Here is an 18,300-nt window from a genome sequence, read left to right on the forward strand (position 1 = left end):
TTTTGCTTGAGTGTGAGCAAACGCGGCACCCTTCTTGCACACAGCTTTCTTATGTCCAAATTTTCAGTTAATATGAAGTGTACAGCACTTTTCGAAATGCCTACTATGTTTGCTACCACGCGCACTTCCAGTCGACGATCATCCAGTATCACTTTGTGGATTTTCTTCCCCGTTTCTGGTATCGTCACCTCATTTGGTCGACCAATGCGATGCTCGTCTTGACAGCCTCGTTTAAACTCTTGAGGCCTTTCAAATAAAAGTATTGTATCACATAACGATGACCAATTTTCTCCATTTTCACAAATTCACCAAAAACGTTCACTATTGATGGCTGCCGAACAAATACTAAACAACCTGCCGTCTTCAAACTTAAAAAATATGCTCTATAGATTGCACATTTTCTAATTCAGTGATATTTTTTAAACAACTACCACCATCAATAGGTCAGGAGGCCGGGTATTTCTGGGCCTTCTCCTTGTATAGAGAAATGTTCGCCTTGTTCCACAATGATGTATTGTATTCTTCGGAAAATTGACACATTTGTTCGCATGTGGGTATTCTTTGGAGCCAAAATATTGTTACCCGATTAACTTGAGGTTTAACTTCAAAAGTTTAATCTTATTTAACTTAGTTTAAGCTAATATAAATTTGACTCTTGAAGCGTTGACCTTTAGAAATTCCACCTTAGGTGTGGAAAGTTGAAACAATCAAGTAAACTTTCATATGTTTTCATTTATCGGCAAGACAATTGTTTCGACGTTTAAGCGCCATCGTTAAGGGTGGCGTGACTCTGTGTGATGACGTCACACGTCGAAACATGTGACGTGCCAAATGCGAAATTTTGAATGGTTATTTTACCTTTTCACACTTAAGATGGGATGAATACTTTAGCGATTTAACTTTTGACTCAAATCAGATAGAAGCGCACTTAATTACTTGTAACTAATTACTCTTTGACTCGAGAAGGTGGATTCCACAACTCTGCCTGTCAAACACTACCGTCTGTGGTTGGTCACCTCACATTCCCTCCTTCCCTCGGAGCCCTCTCCTTGGGCCAATCCAGCATCGCCCTCTGGCGGAAAATGCTGTCTTAAGTAACAGGGCACTGGATGACGAAACGTCCTAAAACGCCTTTTGCTGATTTAAAGAAGTGCAAGTTTACCTGGAGGATTAATGTTTCCACATTTAAGACCTAATTAATGTAATTCAGGTTCAACTTATAACTTAACTCCGCCTTATTTATGTACATTATTATACACCTTGCAAGCCTCCGCTAGGGTTTGCAGCAGGGGATGAATACGCACCAGAATAATTTTACCCGAACATGACCCTACCGCGGTCGAACGAAGTTATTCTGATCCCATATCGTTCGTGGAAAAATGAAATCTTGAATCTATATCCGTACCACACTTGGTCACTCTAATTTTATCGACATGATCTCTCCCACCGTGGTAAGATAGGGGCAATAATACATTTTCAAAATAACTGCTAAAGAGACGTTCTTCCATTTCATGCAAGAGATTTAATTTGTAATTTAACCATCGCTCCGTGAGTGATTCTCAGCCTAGCTGCTCTAATATTTTGGATACGCCACTAAGTTTATTTGACAACGTTTCACAAATATGGCTCCTCTACGCTGCACGCGATCCAATTCGGCAATTAATCCAACTTCGTGAGGATCCCATATACTTGCAGCATATTCTAAATGAGGCTTAACCAACCATAGACAACATTTCTCTTTGACCTTTTCATTACATTTACCCAGTACTCTTCTAATAAATCCTAATTTTTTGCTAGTTAACCCATTCACATATGTTAGTTACCCATTGATGCCAGGTCAGGGGGCGTGCCCGTTTGCCCATTCGTGGGCTTCGTGGGCCCACGCTCTGCACCGAAGATTGTATGCGTGCACCATCGCGCCTCCGCTCACCCCCGGCGCACTGGTGCACTCGGAGGAGAGCCTGCGAACAATTCCATGTGGAATCCCGTTGTAGCTTAACGTGCACAGCACTAAACTCGTGGGTAACTTTCCCGCGTCCGCTTCTTCAACTCCATCCTCCACCACGTGACTGATTGCTGTGTTTTCGTGGCCACCCCCTCCCCGTGGCGCCGATCGGAGTTTCGGGGGCGCGTGCCAAACACGCGAATGGGTATTCATTTCGGGGCTCGCCTCTCCCTCGGCTGATGATAGTACTCGCGATGACGGCGAAGATAGTCCCCTCCGCTGCCTCCCCCCTGTATTTCGGCACCCCGGGGGGGGCAGTGGAGGGGAAGGTCGCCGCCAAGAGCCTCGGGCCGCCAGTGGGTGCGGGACGAGAGGCTCTGCTGCTCACTCTTCTTTCTCCCTCTCTCTCGGCTGCAGGGCTGCCAACGTGAGGGCACCGGGACATCGGAGGCGGCCGTGCATTGTGACGACAGCAGCGACGGGGACGACACGCCGACCGCTTCGTTGACTGAACGCCCACCAGGAAGCGCCACAAGGTAAGCGAAAATTGAGGAGGGATAATGATGCCATTAGAAAATGTTTTATCGACTTCTCCGAGTTGATTCATCTCTTTCTCCAACATTTCGCCTCCTATGGGAACATTATCGGGAAGTTTTGACAACATTCCTTGATAATGTCCCCAGCTGAGGACGCAAAACGTTCGGGCAATATAATAAAAGAACATGGAAAGCGGAAAAACGTTCTGTAATGAATGAATCTGTGGGAATATGACAAGGAGCAAAAGAATGACAATAATCTGGCAAGGAACTGGCGTTCATCATGGAGGTCAAGAGTCGTCTCGGAGAATGATGCATGATCACTTGCTTTCTTTCTATCTGGTCCGGCGTTGGCTTTTGTGTTCATCAATCCTCCGACGCATCTCAAAGGGTTCTCCGAAAAGATTTGCTGGCGAATCTTCAGAGGGACTTTTCCGGTTGCTTTTTACAACTTGATACATCTGCTTATCGTGCGTCAACTGACGGTGGAATTTAATAATAGAGAAATCATAACGAGACAGACAAAATGGAAGGATACTGACCGGCAGTGGGATGTTGAAGACTGTGATAGAGGGGAGAATGTTAGACAAACGAGGAAAGGGCAGGAAAAGGATAGGGATGTTGGACGGGATGAAGGGAGGAAGAAAGTACAAAGTAATGATGAGGGACTTTGCTGTGGAGTATGATGATGGCTTGTGTTTTGTTAGGAGAAAGAAAAAATGTATTTAGTAGTTGTTTCCATCCAGAACATACCTTAACCGGTAGATTACTTAATAATAACTAAAATAATAATTTGCTCTTATCGAATGCCAAAACCACTCGGCAATTTGCCAAAGTATTTGAATTCAAGGAGACAGTGCCACTTTAGTGCGTGCTGTTATGTTGGCAATAGTATTTAATCAATTTAATTCCTTCGACTCCGGACTCAGCCGGCAGCCGCGATTCGGTGTGGCACGGGAGGGGTTGGTTGCCTGTATGTTGGCGTCCCCTCTGCAGCCGCGGGCGGAGTGAGTGTTGAGGGGAGGGGTGGCCCTCCCTCCATCCCTCCAAATGGACGAGGCGACGATGACGCTTCAAGCTGCGCCCAAACTGTTTAGGCATTGGGTGGATGTCTTTCGGGTGTCCAAATGTAAGCCACCTAATGAAAAGGCGCCTGGAGTTTGGACACCCTACGCAGTGATACGGACATCTATGCGGCTAAGAATAAGAATTAACAGAGGATGCTCGAATGTAAATGAAGATAAATATCGTGACAGCTGTGATTACAATTGTGCAACGTGGTTTTTGCGATATGAATATTGAGTTCACTTTGCAAATCATTCGGTAGTTTTCACTTATATTTTTCCATTTTTTTATTTAGTAATTTTAGCGATATTTGGGCCTAGTTTCGTATTTATTTTCGTCTATCAGATTATATTTATTCAGTGTAGGTTATCTAATTTTTTTCAATTTAGCTTTAATTATTACTTAAGATAGTATTTCCTTGCCAGTAATTTTCGACTTTTAATTTTGCTGTGTGCTATTTTACACCTGAGTTATTTTTCGATTACCATAGATTGTTTTAAGATATGCTTTGGGTTGTGTGTCATTTGTTTAGGTTGAATTTTATCCCTATTTGTAACTAACTTACCTACATTTATATTACGCAATGAAGTGCGATTGGTGAGTCACTATCACCTTTTCTATTGTCCATTTATTAACACTCGAAATATTCCTACGAGGCAAGAAACATAATGGAAGTTCTTCGGGAGATTTTCGCGGCGTGAATTAAATGCTCTCAGGTTTGTTGACCGCGTTCGTTGATTTGTACTGACAAAAGCTTCGCTGGAAGTCCAGCTGAGGAAACACGTTGAAAAGAACTTAGAGCTCAAAATTATTGAAGCCCCTTTATTGACTTTTCCCCCTTTTGGCGTGACCACGAACTACGACGAATGACAAGAGCACGCCTTCACAAAAGGCGCAGGACGAGCGATTTGTTGAACGGAAAACTGATCGCCCTCCTCTCTTGGAGTGGGGCCCGCCACCGTCAAATTAAAAACCGGACCCTCTGTTTACAAGCTATCACGTCTTTTACATATGTACTTTTTAACTTGTGGGTTTTTTCGAAGATGCATGGTCACTTGGCTTGTATTAACAAGGCAATACAAATTTAAATCGTCTCGCGAGAAGCCAATAGTAGTATCATTCCTTGTAATCTCACGACGCGAAGGTTAATTTATAGATTAAATCTCTTGCATAAATTGGAAGGGCGTTTCTTTAGCAGTGATGTTGAAAATGTGTTAACCCATCGTTCAATAATTTCCGGGACTAACTAAGAACATTTGTTTCGAAAAATTCATTGTCATTCAACAACATAATCACCTTCAAGAGCTATACAATCGTCTTAATTTTTTTTTTTAATTCTTTGAAACCATGATTGTGAAGCGATTTGTCCTTGTCCTCAACATAAGCTTCAGTTGCAGCGATGACTTCCTCATTCTTTTGCCAAATCTATTTCCCTGGAGCATCTTATTGAGATCAGCAAACAGCCAGTAATCGCTGGGAGCTGGATCTGGAGAGAGAGAGTATGGTGGGTGGGGAAGCAGATTGAAGCCCAACTCGTTCAATTTGGCCATTGTTTTCATTGACTTGTGGCACTGTGCATAGTCTTGATGAAAGGTGATCATTTGTTCCCTCTTCATGTGCGGTCTTTTTTGTGATTTTGTCCTTCAAAAGAACCTCAATAACTCAATGAAATAGTCGCTATTGAAAAATTTTCCCTTATCAAGTCGATGTAAATTATACCTTGCCCATTCTAAAATACATCCCGCTAAATTAGTTCCGGGACTTATTGAATAATGGATTATTAGCCCAAAATATTCGGGTTAATATTAGTCTGGTGTATGTTCACCCTCCGCCACACACCCTAGCAGTGGCTTGCAAGGTACTAAAAATCCTAATGTAATAAGCTAAATTAGACTCACTGGTAATGTGACAGCGCAACTGCCACAATCTTGAGAGGACAGTGCGTAATGCCTTTGTTCTAATAGAATGCATTCACGCATGTGCACGATTCCGAAATCCATTGTTTATTCTGTCACTTTTTTATCACTTTAAAACTTTACCCAATACTTAGTTGTTCAGAAATTGAAGGGCACCATTGCGTAAAAGGACAGTGATTCCCAATGCGTGTGGAAGCGAGGGGAATGACTGGTAGGCCCCGGTTTCGTAATCCCACGCTGAAGTTAACGAGGGTGGCGCCACTGGTAAAGGGAACGCCATGCAGGTCGGATATCGCAGCGAATGATATTCGAAATTGCAAAATATTTTCGTGGCAATCGTCCCAATTGGGCGACCGGTTTACCGCACGCGAGTGATCTTGAGGCACTCGAAGATAAAGTGGCCGCCAATTTCCCATCGCGCTCCAACCTCCACGACCCCTCCTCCTCTCGCCCGTTGTTTACATAGTAGGCGACCCAAACTTGTCTTTTCTTTTGTGATTTTGGGTCACGGGCCGGTGGGGAAGGGATAACCTTACTCTTAAGGGGAAAGCTAGGGGGAAGGGGGGCGCCGGTTGGGCGGATTGGGGGCCCGCAAGCCCCCTGGGTCCCCACCTCTTCATTCATTCACGAGAGCACGCCACTCACCCCTTGCCCTACGACGTCATAACCGCACATCCTTTACCTTTCAAACCTCTACAAGGGTGAATGGCGGGGGGTGGCAGGCCATTAGGCATTGGTTGTAATTGTTGATATCACCACCCAAGACAAAAATGCGTATAATGCGATGGGTTTTACTTACTTGAGTAGTAAAATGGGTATAACGTATTGTATTTTTACTACCCTGCAGGCCACGGCTAAGGTGTGTGGCAGGGGCTGAATATACACCGGACTAATTTTACCCAAATATGACCCTACTGCAGTGGGGGAAGGGAACAGGGTCCTATATATGTACTTTTGTTGAGGCAGTGGGGTTGGTAGGACTGAAGGGCCCAGATATAGGTGGTCCTATGGGTACATACTTCCATGTTGGCAGCGAAATCAGGAAGATGTGACCCTATGACGGGGAGAGAGAGAAAAGTGGTGGTCAAATGGTAAGTCATGGAATGCGTAGAGATAAGGAGATTGGACAGGGAGACATTTGGATGAAAATCGGTGATTATGTTTGTGGAGGGAAAGCAAGGTCTGAGCATTATCGAGAATGGAATGCGGGACAGAGTTTGCAAATGAGGAAGTAGATGACATCGGTGAGGAGAGCGTCGGTTTGGCGGGAGTGTAGTGGACGTGTGGGAGTTTGGGGGGGGGAGTGGAAGGCCAAGTTACTGAGAAGGTGCGTCGTGCAGACGTTTCGAGAGGGCTTGTCGACTGAAGGAATGGTATTAAGATCTCTTCTGGCGCCCACGGGCCGTCAGAAGAATACGGTTGACCTTTGGGGTAATAGGGAGGAGGTTTTTTCACTATTTTTAAAATTTTCATTTAATGTGATCTCCCAGAAAGTAGTTGGTGCATCGGTTGAGAGTGCTGGGTGCCGTACGTTCGAGACAAAAAGGGTGTGGTCGGTGGAAGGGGAGAGCGTTTTATCTTTTAAGGGATTTTCCGAAAAACCGCGTCTAAGTAGCGTCTGCACCTGCTCTCCCATCCTGCTCGGGTATTCCACCGAAATGCTCAAAAAACCAAAACTGTGAGTTCCTTTTCATTTTCTAAGTTTATATGCCATCGTAGGGGTCTTACAACAAATTATATATATATATATATATATATATATATATATATATATATATATATATATATATTTATTTATTTTTTTTTTTTAAAGTAATCTACCGGTTAAGGTAGGTTTTTGGACTGACACAACTACCAAACAAACACCTTATCACTCCCAACAAAACACAAAATCAATCATCCTACTCTATATCAGGTCCCTCTTCATCTCTGAGTACTTCCTTCCTCCCTTCATCCCGTCCAACAACCCTATCCTGTTCCTTCCCTTTCCTCTTTTGCCCAACATTCTACCCTCTATCACAGTCTTCAACATCCCACTGCCGGTCAACACCCCCTTCATCCACTTTTCCTGCCTCCATAGGATTGCTCCCAACAAACCCCTCTCTTCGCCCACCATACCAAGTACTTCCTCATTTGTTTTCTTCTCTGTCCATTTCACCTTCTCCATTCTTCTCCACACCCACATTTCAAAAGCCTCCAATCTACGTCTATCCTCCTGCTTCAATGACCACGTGTCGCGTCGCTGGCGTCCGGGGTTGGCTGTGCGACCCGCCCCGAAACGCGATGGCGAGTGAGCATTCTGCCCAGGCAAGGGCTGGGGTTGCTGGAGAAAATAAACTTCCCTGCCGTTCCGTTGATTACCCCGAAGGGCGTTTATTCCGTCCAGTACAGGATTACAGTAAAGGGGACTTTCTCCCAGGGAGAAGGTCGAGTGTCGTTTGCCTGAAGGGCGCGTGGAGTCCGGTGCAGCTCCAGCAGCTGGATGGCGGCCGGGGTCCTGTCCGGCTCCTGGCTGGTCGCGGGAGCCCGACGGTCCGGCGAGCCAAATAGGGGCAGCCTCGGCACCTCTGCGTAGGGCGTCCTTGGAGAGTCCAGGGGCCGGAGGCGGTACTGCGGGGTGGGCGGCGTCAGGAGACTCAGCACCGGCCACGTAGTAAGGGCGGCCTCGGCCAACCAGGTCCGGTAGTCCTCGAGGGTCGGCGATGATCCCGGGGTGGTCGTCGGAGGTGCTGGTGGCAGAGTGTCGGAGCGGCGGGGCGGCGTCGCGGCGGGTCGGTCCTCCGTGCGGCGTCGAGCTCGGTTGGCGCTGGGAGGCGGCGCGGTGGACGCGGCATCCGTCCGGTTGCTTTGGTCCTGGTTGCCTCGAATTCCTCTTGAGGGGAGCGGAGTTGACCGAGGATGTGCTCTCTGCGGTCGCTTCCTCCAAAGGGGAGCGGAGTTGACCGAGGATGTTCTCTCTGCGGTCGCTTCCTCGAGAGGGGAGCGGAGTTGACCGAGGATGTGCTCTCTGCGGTCGCTTCCATCAGAGGGGAGCGGAGTTGACCGAGGATGTTCTCTCTGCGGTCTCTCCCTGATGGACTCCCACCTCCGACTCTGTCTGTTCGACCAGACCAGACCAGATCCCCTAATGACTGGGCATTTTGCCCTCATTTTATGCGCTGCTTCGGTGTGAGTCTCAGGCCCCTCCTTATATACCTGCCCTGGCCCAGGCGGTAGCCAATGGGCGAGCGCTGAGGGGAGACCACGTGACATTGTGACGTATCGCTCACATGCCCTGGCGGTAGCCAATGGTCGAGCGCTGAGGGGACTCCGGAGGAGGGGAGAACACGTGACTGTGTGACGTCGCGCTCGCCACGTAGCAGACTCTCCCCCTTTCGCATCGGAGCGCGGGTGGAGGGGAAGATTCTCCGCTGCCGGGAGATTTGAATTGTCTTCGCTCTGCGGAGCGGGCTTTGGCCACAGTAGGCGCACATCACACGTTTCCGCTCCGTACATAGCTACGCTCCATATCAAAGTTTTTACGAGTCTTTTCTTAACATCCTTACTCAAAGTCCCTGTCATCAACTCCCTCCTCCTTGTGAAAGCCTCTTTGCCTAGCGCAATTCTTCTCCTTACGTCCATACTGCTTTGACCGTGTTGGTCCAAAACACTACCGAGATACGTAAACTGTTCTACCTGCTCTAGTTTTTGCCCTCCTATTTTAATGTTAAGCTTGGCCTTTTTCTTTCTGGAAAATCGCATAACCTTTGTTTTATTAATATTGATTCTCATCCAATACCTGTCGCACTGAATTTCCAATTCACTCAGCAATGCCTGCAGCCCCTTGGCTGACTGACAAACTAAAGCTTGGTCATCAGCAAACCTAACTGATTTTACGAATTCCCCGCCCACTTTCATTCCTACCTCGAGTTCTTCCCATGCCTCTTTGATCATTTCTTCTGCGTACAGGTTGAACAGCAACGGTGATAATGGGCAACCCTGCCTTACACCCCTTCCTAACACTGCCCATCCTGACTCCCCGTTTCCCACCCTCACCTGAGCAGTCTGAGACATGTACAGGTTGCGGATTAGCCTCCTATCCCTCCAATCTATTCCTATTTTCTGCAATATACGCATTAGTTTTTCCCAATTTACTCTATCAAACGCTTTTTCGAAATCTACGAAACAGGCAAATACCTCCTGGTTGTGTTCTATATTCCTCTCGATTAATAATCTCATTACTGCAATGGCATCACGCGTACCTCTCCCCTTCCTAAACCCAAACTGATCATCCCCTAAGTAATCATTTGCCCTACTCTCTATCCTTTTGTTTATGATCCTGAGAACAACTTTAGCTGCGTGGGATATCAAACTAATTGTCCTATAGTCCTCACATGACGTGGCCTTTACCTTTTTCGGAATAGGAACTAAAACTGACCTCACAAAGTCTTCCGGCCAGATTCCCTCCTCATAAATACTACGGATCAGCCCATATAGCCTCTTCTTCCCACATTTTCCCAAGCATTTCAAAAGTTCCACGGGAATGTTATCTACCCCCACGGCCTTATTTAGTTTCATCTCCCTTAATGCCCTTTCTATCTCATTGTCTAGTATGCCTGGACCTAAGCTATCTTCCTCTACGTCATGTTCCTTTTCAATGTCTAACTTTGTTGGTCTAAGCTCTTTACTATACAGTTCTTCTACATATTCCTTCCATCTCTCTTGGATCTTTCCTGCGTCAACTATTACCTTACCGGCCTTATCTCTAACTGCTATCGTTGATCTCCCTTTCTTACTTCCCGATAAAGATTTAACTATGCTGTAAAGCGCACCGATTTCCCCCTTCCTCTGCAGACTTTCCATATTCTCGCACTGCGTCTTCCACCATGCTTCCTTTGCTTTATTTGTTGCCCGCCTCAATTTATTGTTCAATTCTTTGTAATTCATTTTGCCTAATTCTGTATTTATATTCTTCCATTTTCGCCGCTCATCCATTTTTGTAATCATCTCATCCGTGATCCATGGTTTACGAGTCCTTTTAGCGTTAACGGTTCCAATAGTGTCTTTTGCCGCTTTAGACAACCCTTTTTTGAGACATTCCCATTTTTCTTCAATAGTACTTAGCTCTTTACCGTCCTCCATGATTTTCTCTACCGCCTGTTTGTATTCCTTTCTTTTCAACCCATTTAATGCTTCTACATTCTATTTCTAACTCGCCGCCCCTGCCTTATCTTTTTAAAACGTACGCTACATTTCATAACAACTAAATTGTGGTCTGAGTCCGCATCCGCTCCCGGGAAGCTGTGGGAATTTATCACACTGTTCCTAAACCTGTGTCTAACCAGGATATAATCTAGCTGATATCTTCCTGAGTCACCTGGCATTTTCCATGGATACCTGCGTCTTTTGTGGTGTCTGAACCAAGTGTTGGTGATAACTAACCCCTGTCTCCTGCAGAACTCAACTGCTTTCTCCCCGCGGTCATTCCTCGTGCCTAAACCGTAGTCCCCCACCTCATCACCATCTCTTCCTTCGCCTACTGTCGCATTCCAATCCCCCATCACTATCAAATGTTTCCCTGCAGGAACACACGCAATCATGTCCTCTAACTGATCGTATATCCTATCGACCTCTTCTTCCTTATGGTTGCTCGGTGGCATGTATACCTGGATAATAACTAAGTTCGTCGGTTCTGCTTTTATCTCCACTAGTAGTATTCTATCCGTTACCTGCTCTATGTTGACTACGCTTCTTCCTACCTCGTCATTTAATACTATGGCAACCCCTCGTTGGCTCTCGTCCCCACCGCTGTATATTATTCTATACTTATCACTCCAGTAATCCCCGCTATCTTTCCATCTCACCTCGCATAGACCTAAAATATCTATATTTCCCCTTTCCATCTCTCGCTTAACATTCTCCAATTTCCCCGTCCTCATCATTGTCCTAACATTCCACGTTCCTATTCTAACTAATTTGGTCTTCTTCTCCTGCGTCTTCTGTCCTGCTGCTGCTGGTTTTCCCTTGCAAGGGTTTCGTGGGATGACGACCGCGGAAGCCTTGCCTCCCCCGCTGCCGGGCACGACACACGGCCGATTGGGCCGAGCCCCGTGGTTGCCAGGACTCAAAATATCTCTATTGTCCATCACATTGTTCTTGGGAATGATAATTGAGGTGGTTTCCCGTTGCCTTCCTCAATAGTGTTTTTAACGTGACACCATCACTTACTGGCCGCCCCACTGGGGTCAGACGCCATTGCAGCCGCCTCACTGAGGAACAGACGCTGCGTGGACTACCTTTCGTCTGACTCCTAACCTTCGACCTATCTGGCATGGGTGACCCTACCAGGAGCAATTTTTATTACTCCCGCCAGTACAGCTCTAGGGGTCATCGGAACGCACAAGCCCTTCCACCACGTCAAGGTTGTAGTCCGGGGAGGGATATATATATATATATATATATATATATATATATATATATATATATATATATATATATATATAATTATATTATATATAATATATATATTTCGCCCAGTTCAGACTTCACCCAGTACTAAGCCCTATGCGGCGTGTGAATTTCACACATCAGGGTAGGGGGGCCAGTTCCTTTCCCTGTTATGCCTGCCGGTTATGGTTTCCCAGAAAGATCTGGTACCCAAAAAATCACATAGCTTGGGTGGAGCTGCAGGTGCCCAGAGTGCCTAGCCCGGGAATCGAACCCGGGACCCTCCGGTCAGTAGTCCAACGCTTTACCCACTGGACTACCGCGACCCTAGATATTATGTATATGTGTATATATAAAATTTCTTATATGTATATTATATATATATAACACTATATATACATACATATATATATATATATATATATACAAGTATATGTGGGGGGTATATTTATATCAAAAATCAAACCGACCTTTGACGGGACGGGACGGGAAAGTTCATACTCAACTTGATGGACGCAGAAAGCGAACTAATAACTGACACTGCTCTCCACAACGGCTGATTAATATTTTGACTTGGGACTGACTAAATTCGTGTTTCGTATTCGTCGCGTCGAAAGTTATCCACCGCGTTCGGTTTGGGGCGAGAAATGGCTATTGAGTCCGATGAGAATGAATATTAACAAGGAGCTCTCTCTCTCCGCTAATAATCTCGACTCTAAATTTCTCAAATTAACTCTTCTCCATTTTGATGTTTCTCAGGCACGTTTTGTGTTTGAAAGGTAGCAATGTCGATGCTATCTAAGGACAAAGAAATCTTATAGGGACTTACTTTTTTGTGCTATTTAAATCTAAACCGAATTAAATACTACTATTATGTGCTTTACTCTTTCAGGTTTAAATTCGTGGAATTGTTTGATGTCCATATCAATTGAGTTTGTAATCTTCCACAGTCTTAGTCTGTGGAAAATCACCAGTTAATTTAATATTGAATACAATTTTGCTCCAGTGAATTGTCACATAGTATTTTGGAATGAATCTTCAATTTGTGCAAGCAGTAACAAAGTATAAATAGGTCGTTAGTGGTGGTGTTAGTTCAGTGGGCAGAGCGCTGAGCTACTGACCGTAGGGCTCGGAGGGTTCTGTTCTGGTTGACAACCCTATGACCCTTCAGCACTTCACCTAACACTTAAGTGTGATCTCTCTGATACCAACTATTTCCGGGAAACTGCAGTCAGCGCACATTTATTAAGGAAATGGCTCTCCTATATTACCCTCCGCGAGCGTGAATTTCGCACGCCATATTGTGTTTCGTATACTCAATCCCCAACTTGTAAAATCAGCCTTGGGGTCGATTACAACGATTTTCAATACAATGAATCAATGCGATAAATCTGAATAATACATGCGTAACATTTTCTGATTGTAAAATGAAACAGTAAGATTAATTTAGCCATAGAACGACCAGTTAAAAGCAAAATTCCTCACATCTACTCCGATATAGGCTTCGGATGCGGCTCCGAGATAAAAGGATGCCTTGGATTTTGTAGACATTCTTAGTCGATCGTAAAAGCGTCGAGTGATGACGGCGAGGTCCGCGCATGCGCGTCGCCGCCTTCTTTCCTCCCACAGCCGGCAGCGTTGTCCTTACACAATCGGCACTGTTCTGGAGGGTCCATGTGCTTGGACTCAACCTGTTGCCGACATATTTTATTTATTCCCCATCAGCGAATCCTCCCCAGCCAAACGTGACTCGTGCTAAGCTATCGCTCGAGTGTATTAGAATTGGCACATTGAACATTAAAACTCTATTCCGCGAAATCTGTGCAGAATTAATGTATCACAGTGAAGAGGACCATGAAACCATCGGATAAGATATGAAGATTCATTGATTGTAGGGTCTTACTTTTTCTCTAAATGGGTAAATAATCGTGCAGGTGACCTTCAGCAATTTGCGAAGACACCTGCGCGTACTTAAGCCCATCAATGAGCGTGACCCCCGCTCGCTCGCAAAGGGAATCGCTTGGTTTGACCGTTGAGCGCCACCACACTCTCTCATCACACTCACACTGCGTCTTGGCGTTCGTCAAGCCCTTCTCCGCATTCCAGGGGTGGTGGCCCTGGATTGTCTTCCGGTCGATTGCCCCCTTCCCTCCCCGCATGAAGCGAGAGGCTTCCTTCGGAATCGCCGGCGATATACACGGAGGCACCCGCGGGATTAGCGCGCGCCTCGATGGCTTCCAACCAACCTTCCCCCAGCCCTTCAGCTCTTGCTTCGGGGCGGCACCGTTCCCCAAGTCATGCCGCGCCCAAATTGTCTCGGTATGTAGCCTGTCGTTGTAGATCAGTTTCGCCATCTCAGAGACAGGGGTCTGATGACGGTGGTTTCTAGTGGGTCCTAATCACTATGCCAAAACTTGGCGGTTAGGTGAAGAGGTTTTTTTTTCATCATTATATAGTACCGTGAAAGCCACCAATAGGGTGTGGGGAAGAAGGTGAAGACATACTAGAATACTTTTGGCCAAAATGCTTTTCCCCCTTGGCGCGGTCGGAGGGTTATTCTGATTAATGTATCGCGACTTTTATGTTTTTTAAAAAATTATTTATTTATTCATGAATATCTATTTTGTCCCCTTCAAAATAATCCCCATCAAATATTATACACTTGTGCCAACTTTTTTTCCAAGCCTTGATGCACTTCAAAAAATCATTTACTGTGATCTTGTTAAGCTCCTCCTTCGATGCAGTCTTTATCTCGTCAATCGTAGCGTAGCGTCGTCCTTGCATAGGCCTCTTCAGTTTTGGAAACTAGAAAAATTCACTGCGGGATACGGTGGCTGCGGCATCATTAGTGCGTTGTTTTTGGCCAAAAGTTCGCGCACAAGAAACGATGTGTCAGCAGGGACGTTGTCATGGTGCAAAAGACAATTTTTGTTCTTCCATAAATCCGGGTGTTTGTGGCGGATTGCTTCGCGTAGATTGCGCATAACTTGCAGGTAATATTCTTTATTTACCATTATATTATATGGCAAGGACTCATATTGCACCACGCCCCTACAATCGGAGAAAACTTTAAGCAAAACTTTCACATTCGACCGAACCAAGCGCGCTTTTTTCGGTCTTGGCTCGTGCTGCAGCTTCCATTGGGATGATTGAGCTCTAGTTTCCACGTCATAACCATAAACCCATGATTCGTCACCAGTTATGACCCTCTGGAGCAAATTCGGGTCGTCGCGGTCAGAGTCCACACCTCATCAGCAATGCTAATGCGTTGCTGTTTTTGGTCGAAATTGAGCGAATTTGGTACGAATTTCGCGGCGAACCTTGCCATGCCCAAATCATTGGTAAAAATCGAATGGCAGCAGCCAATCGATAGGTTAAGGTCCTCAGTAACTTCTCTAACAGTAATTCGACGATTGGCCAATACTATTTTCTTCACTTCATTAATGTCTTCGTCTGTCGTTGACGTACTCGGGCGCCCGCCACGCTCTTCGTCGTGCACATCTTCTCGGCCCCCTGAGAACATTTTCTACCGCCGATAAACGTTGCTTCGTTCCATGGTATGCCACAGTCCAACATATGCTACAGTCAACATTCTAAATGCGTCCGCGAATTTAATTTCTTTTTTCACACAAATTTTGATGCAGATCCTTAGATCAATCTTTTGGAACAGGCAAAAATCGAAGACAAGCCAAAATACGTCCAAGCAAAACAGCTGTCAACAATTAACTGAACATTCTAAATGGTCGAACCTTTCGGCATGAGAGAAAGACTTAGGTACCAATATTACACCGCAAAAAAATCGAAAATCAAATAAACGGAACCCGCGAAAATTCTCAATTCGCAATACTTTTTGAACAGACCTCGTATGTACGTATAACATGCTATGATGGTATATACCATACATACATATTCATACACACACACACATACTCTCACACGTGCCAATCGAACGAAAACAATATGTGAAAAGCACAAAGTAAAGTCTGCGTTTCACTAGAGATACGGGGAATACACGCAGGTATTATTACGCAGTGAATTAATTTCTCTCCGGTCTCGAACTCCGCTCCGCCGACGTTTCGATGATGGGCTCGTAGCATGGACACGTCGTCGGAGGTTGTGGAGGAGAACGCGAGGGGAATTCCTTCGCGAGATGGGCCGGGAGACTTTTCGGTGGAAAGCCAAAGTAGATCGGGCTGCCGTCTCAGACGGAGTTTCTCCAGTGGATCGGTGTGCCTCTGACAGCACCCTCCCCCTCCCATGCAGGTGCGCGACAATGGGGCGCGAGGACTCGGGGGCGAGTGAGACGACGACGGCCGAGGAGGAGACCACACCGCCGACCCTGGGCGCCGGCACCCCCTGCGGCCGCGACCCTCTTGCCCGGCGCCCCTTCGGAGGCTCCTGCGAGCTTATCTATCCCCCGCCCGCCGACGGCCCCGCCCCCCGACCCAGGGGCCGCTCGCTGCCCTCAGGCGGCATCTGGCCGCTCCGGAGGCAGTCCTCGATGGACGGCCCGCACCCGCCTCCCCTTCGCGCTCCTCACGACGGCGGCTCCAGCAGCAGCGTCGATTCTAAGGGCAGCGCCGACTCGTCCCGGGGCAGGGCGAGGGGCAAGGGCGCGGCGGCGGGTCCCACCGCCCCCCCCAAGGGAGGGGTGGAGGTGGCGGCGGAGGCCCCCCGGGGGAGGGGTGCGAGGCAATCGTTCGCGGTGCGGACGGGCGTGGCGGAGGCGAGGCGTCGCGCGGCAGAGCAGGCGCGGAGGCGGGCGGAGATCGTGGCGGCGGTCACCCGGAGACTGTACCCGAACAAGAGGCGTGGAGCCAGCGAGGGGGGCGCCGGGGAAGGGGGTGAGGAGGGGCGGACGGAGGCGGAGGGGGAAGCGGCGACGGCGGCGGCGGAAGGTGGCGGTGGAGGTGAGGGGGGAGGAGGAGCGTCCCCCGGGGAAGAGGAGGCGTGCGTCCCCCGGGCCCGCTTCCGGCTGCTGTCGCGGAGGGCCCTGGGAGCCGCGAGGAGGGCCCCGCCGCGGCCCTCGCACGCTTCGGCCGTGACGCAGACGGAGGGTGGGGAGACGCGGGAGGCGGGCGTGGGCACGGAGGCCCCTGGCGAGGGTCTACCCCTCGGGCCCCTCGCCAGGGGCGTCCTCGCGAGGATACTCACCGAAGTGCCCCTCCGCCCGGACGACGCCGTCCTCGACAAATGGTTCTCGGAAGACAGCCTGGAGTCCTCAGGTATGTATGCACCCTGGCGACCTGTCGCCACTCTTGATTTGTCCTCTGGAGGAAGGATAGTAGGTGAGACTCCATAGTCTCGATCTCGCCCCAAAGTAAGGACGACTGTATTATATCTATCTGAAGAGGTTCATTCGCTGATAGAGTCCCCCTCCAATATTGTAATTTATTCTGCTCACCCCACGTTCGCCAAATTCCCTCACCGAAAGGGTGTTACTTCATCATTGAGCATGAGAGAATTTCTTGACAACGTTTGACCGTGATCACTAACGTGTGATTTTAGGTTTATATTTAATGTACTTATAATTAGCTTTTCCCATTCTCTCTGTCATGTATTTACTCCCGATGATTATAGTCCTTTTGATTTCTCCCAACAATCTTCTCTTCTCCCCTACCATGCCTAGCACCCCCTCGTTTGTTTTTCTTCCTGTCCACTTCACCTTCTCCATCCTTCTCCACGCCCCAGTTTCAAAATCCTTTAGTCTACGCCTATCGTCTTACTTCAACAACCTAGTTTTTATGCCCCACAAAACAAAACCAGAAATGTTATAGAAATATATCCAAACTAAAAATTACGACAGACTTAATTCTAGATGTCGCGTACTTGGTGTGCAGTCACCACTGTCTCATTCCCTAACGGCGGCGGGTAGTAACCATGTAGGTAGATAGAAAGAGGGTGTCCAGCGGCGTCACCTGGAAATGAACCCAGTCCCTCCTATCGGTTGCTAAGAGGTCTATCTACTGAACTTCTGCGACCCGGAAGTGAGAAATTATTTTGAAATTAATTATTGCTCACGATTCTTTACGTCACTGAAAATTTTATCCAGCAATTTTATTTCCAGAACATGAAATCATAGCTACCATAATTTTAAATGTATGAACTGAATGGATTAATGATGTAAATAAATCATTAAAAATTAAAAACAAACTTGAACGTAAGGGCAGAATCTAGATAGTCTTAAAAAATCAGAAATGGAAAAAAAAGACTTCATCCGAAAAGCGTTTCACACCAATTTTAAAATTGTATATTAAAATTTTGGAAATTCTTGTGACCATTCAGGCAGTCATAATGTTAACTCTTTTTAATGTATATCCTTTTGATTTGCAATAATCTGGCTCAAAGTTAAACTAAAAAGATTGTATTTTGCTTGAAGATATCTTAAGGTCGTTAATAATAAAACGACTGG

At 46.8% G+C, this 18,300-nt stretch overlaps 1 protein-coding gene across 1 annotated transcript in view; it reads left to right on the top strand.

The window, feature by feature from the left end:
* Positions 1 to 18,300, top strand: part of LOC139698612 (uncharacterized) — a 165,873-nt gene that overhangs the window by 133,787 nt on the left and 13,786 nt on the right. The window contains exons 11-12 of the mRNA XM_071597455.1: positions 2,363 to 2,481; positions 16,152 to 17,113. Coding sequence (XP_071453556.1) covers positions 2,363 to 2,481; positions 16,152 to 17,113 — 1,081 coding nt within the window. The remainder of the gene's footprint in view (positions 1 to 2,362; positions 2,482 to 16,151; positions 17,114 to 18,300) is intronic.

The sequence above is a fragment of the Hetaerina americana genome, unplaced genomic scaffold (assembly GCF_022747635.1).
Source record: "Hetaerina americana unplaced genomic scaffold, ioHetAmer1.1.p SCAF_9, whole genome shotgun sequence".
Classification (NCBI taxonomy): Eukaryota; Metazoa; Arthropoda; class Insecta; order Odonata; family Calopterygidae; genus Hetaerina; species Hetaerina americana.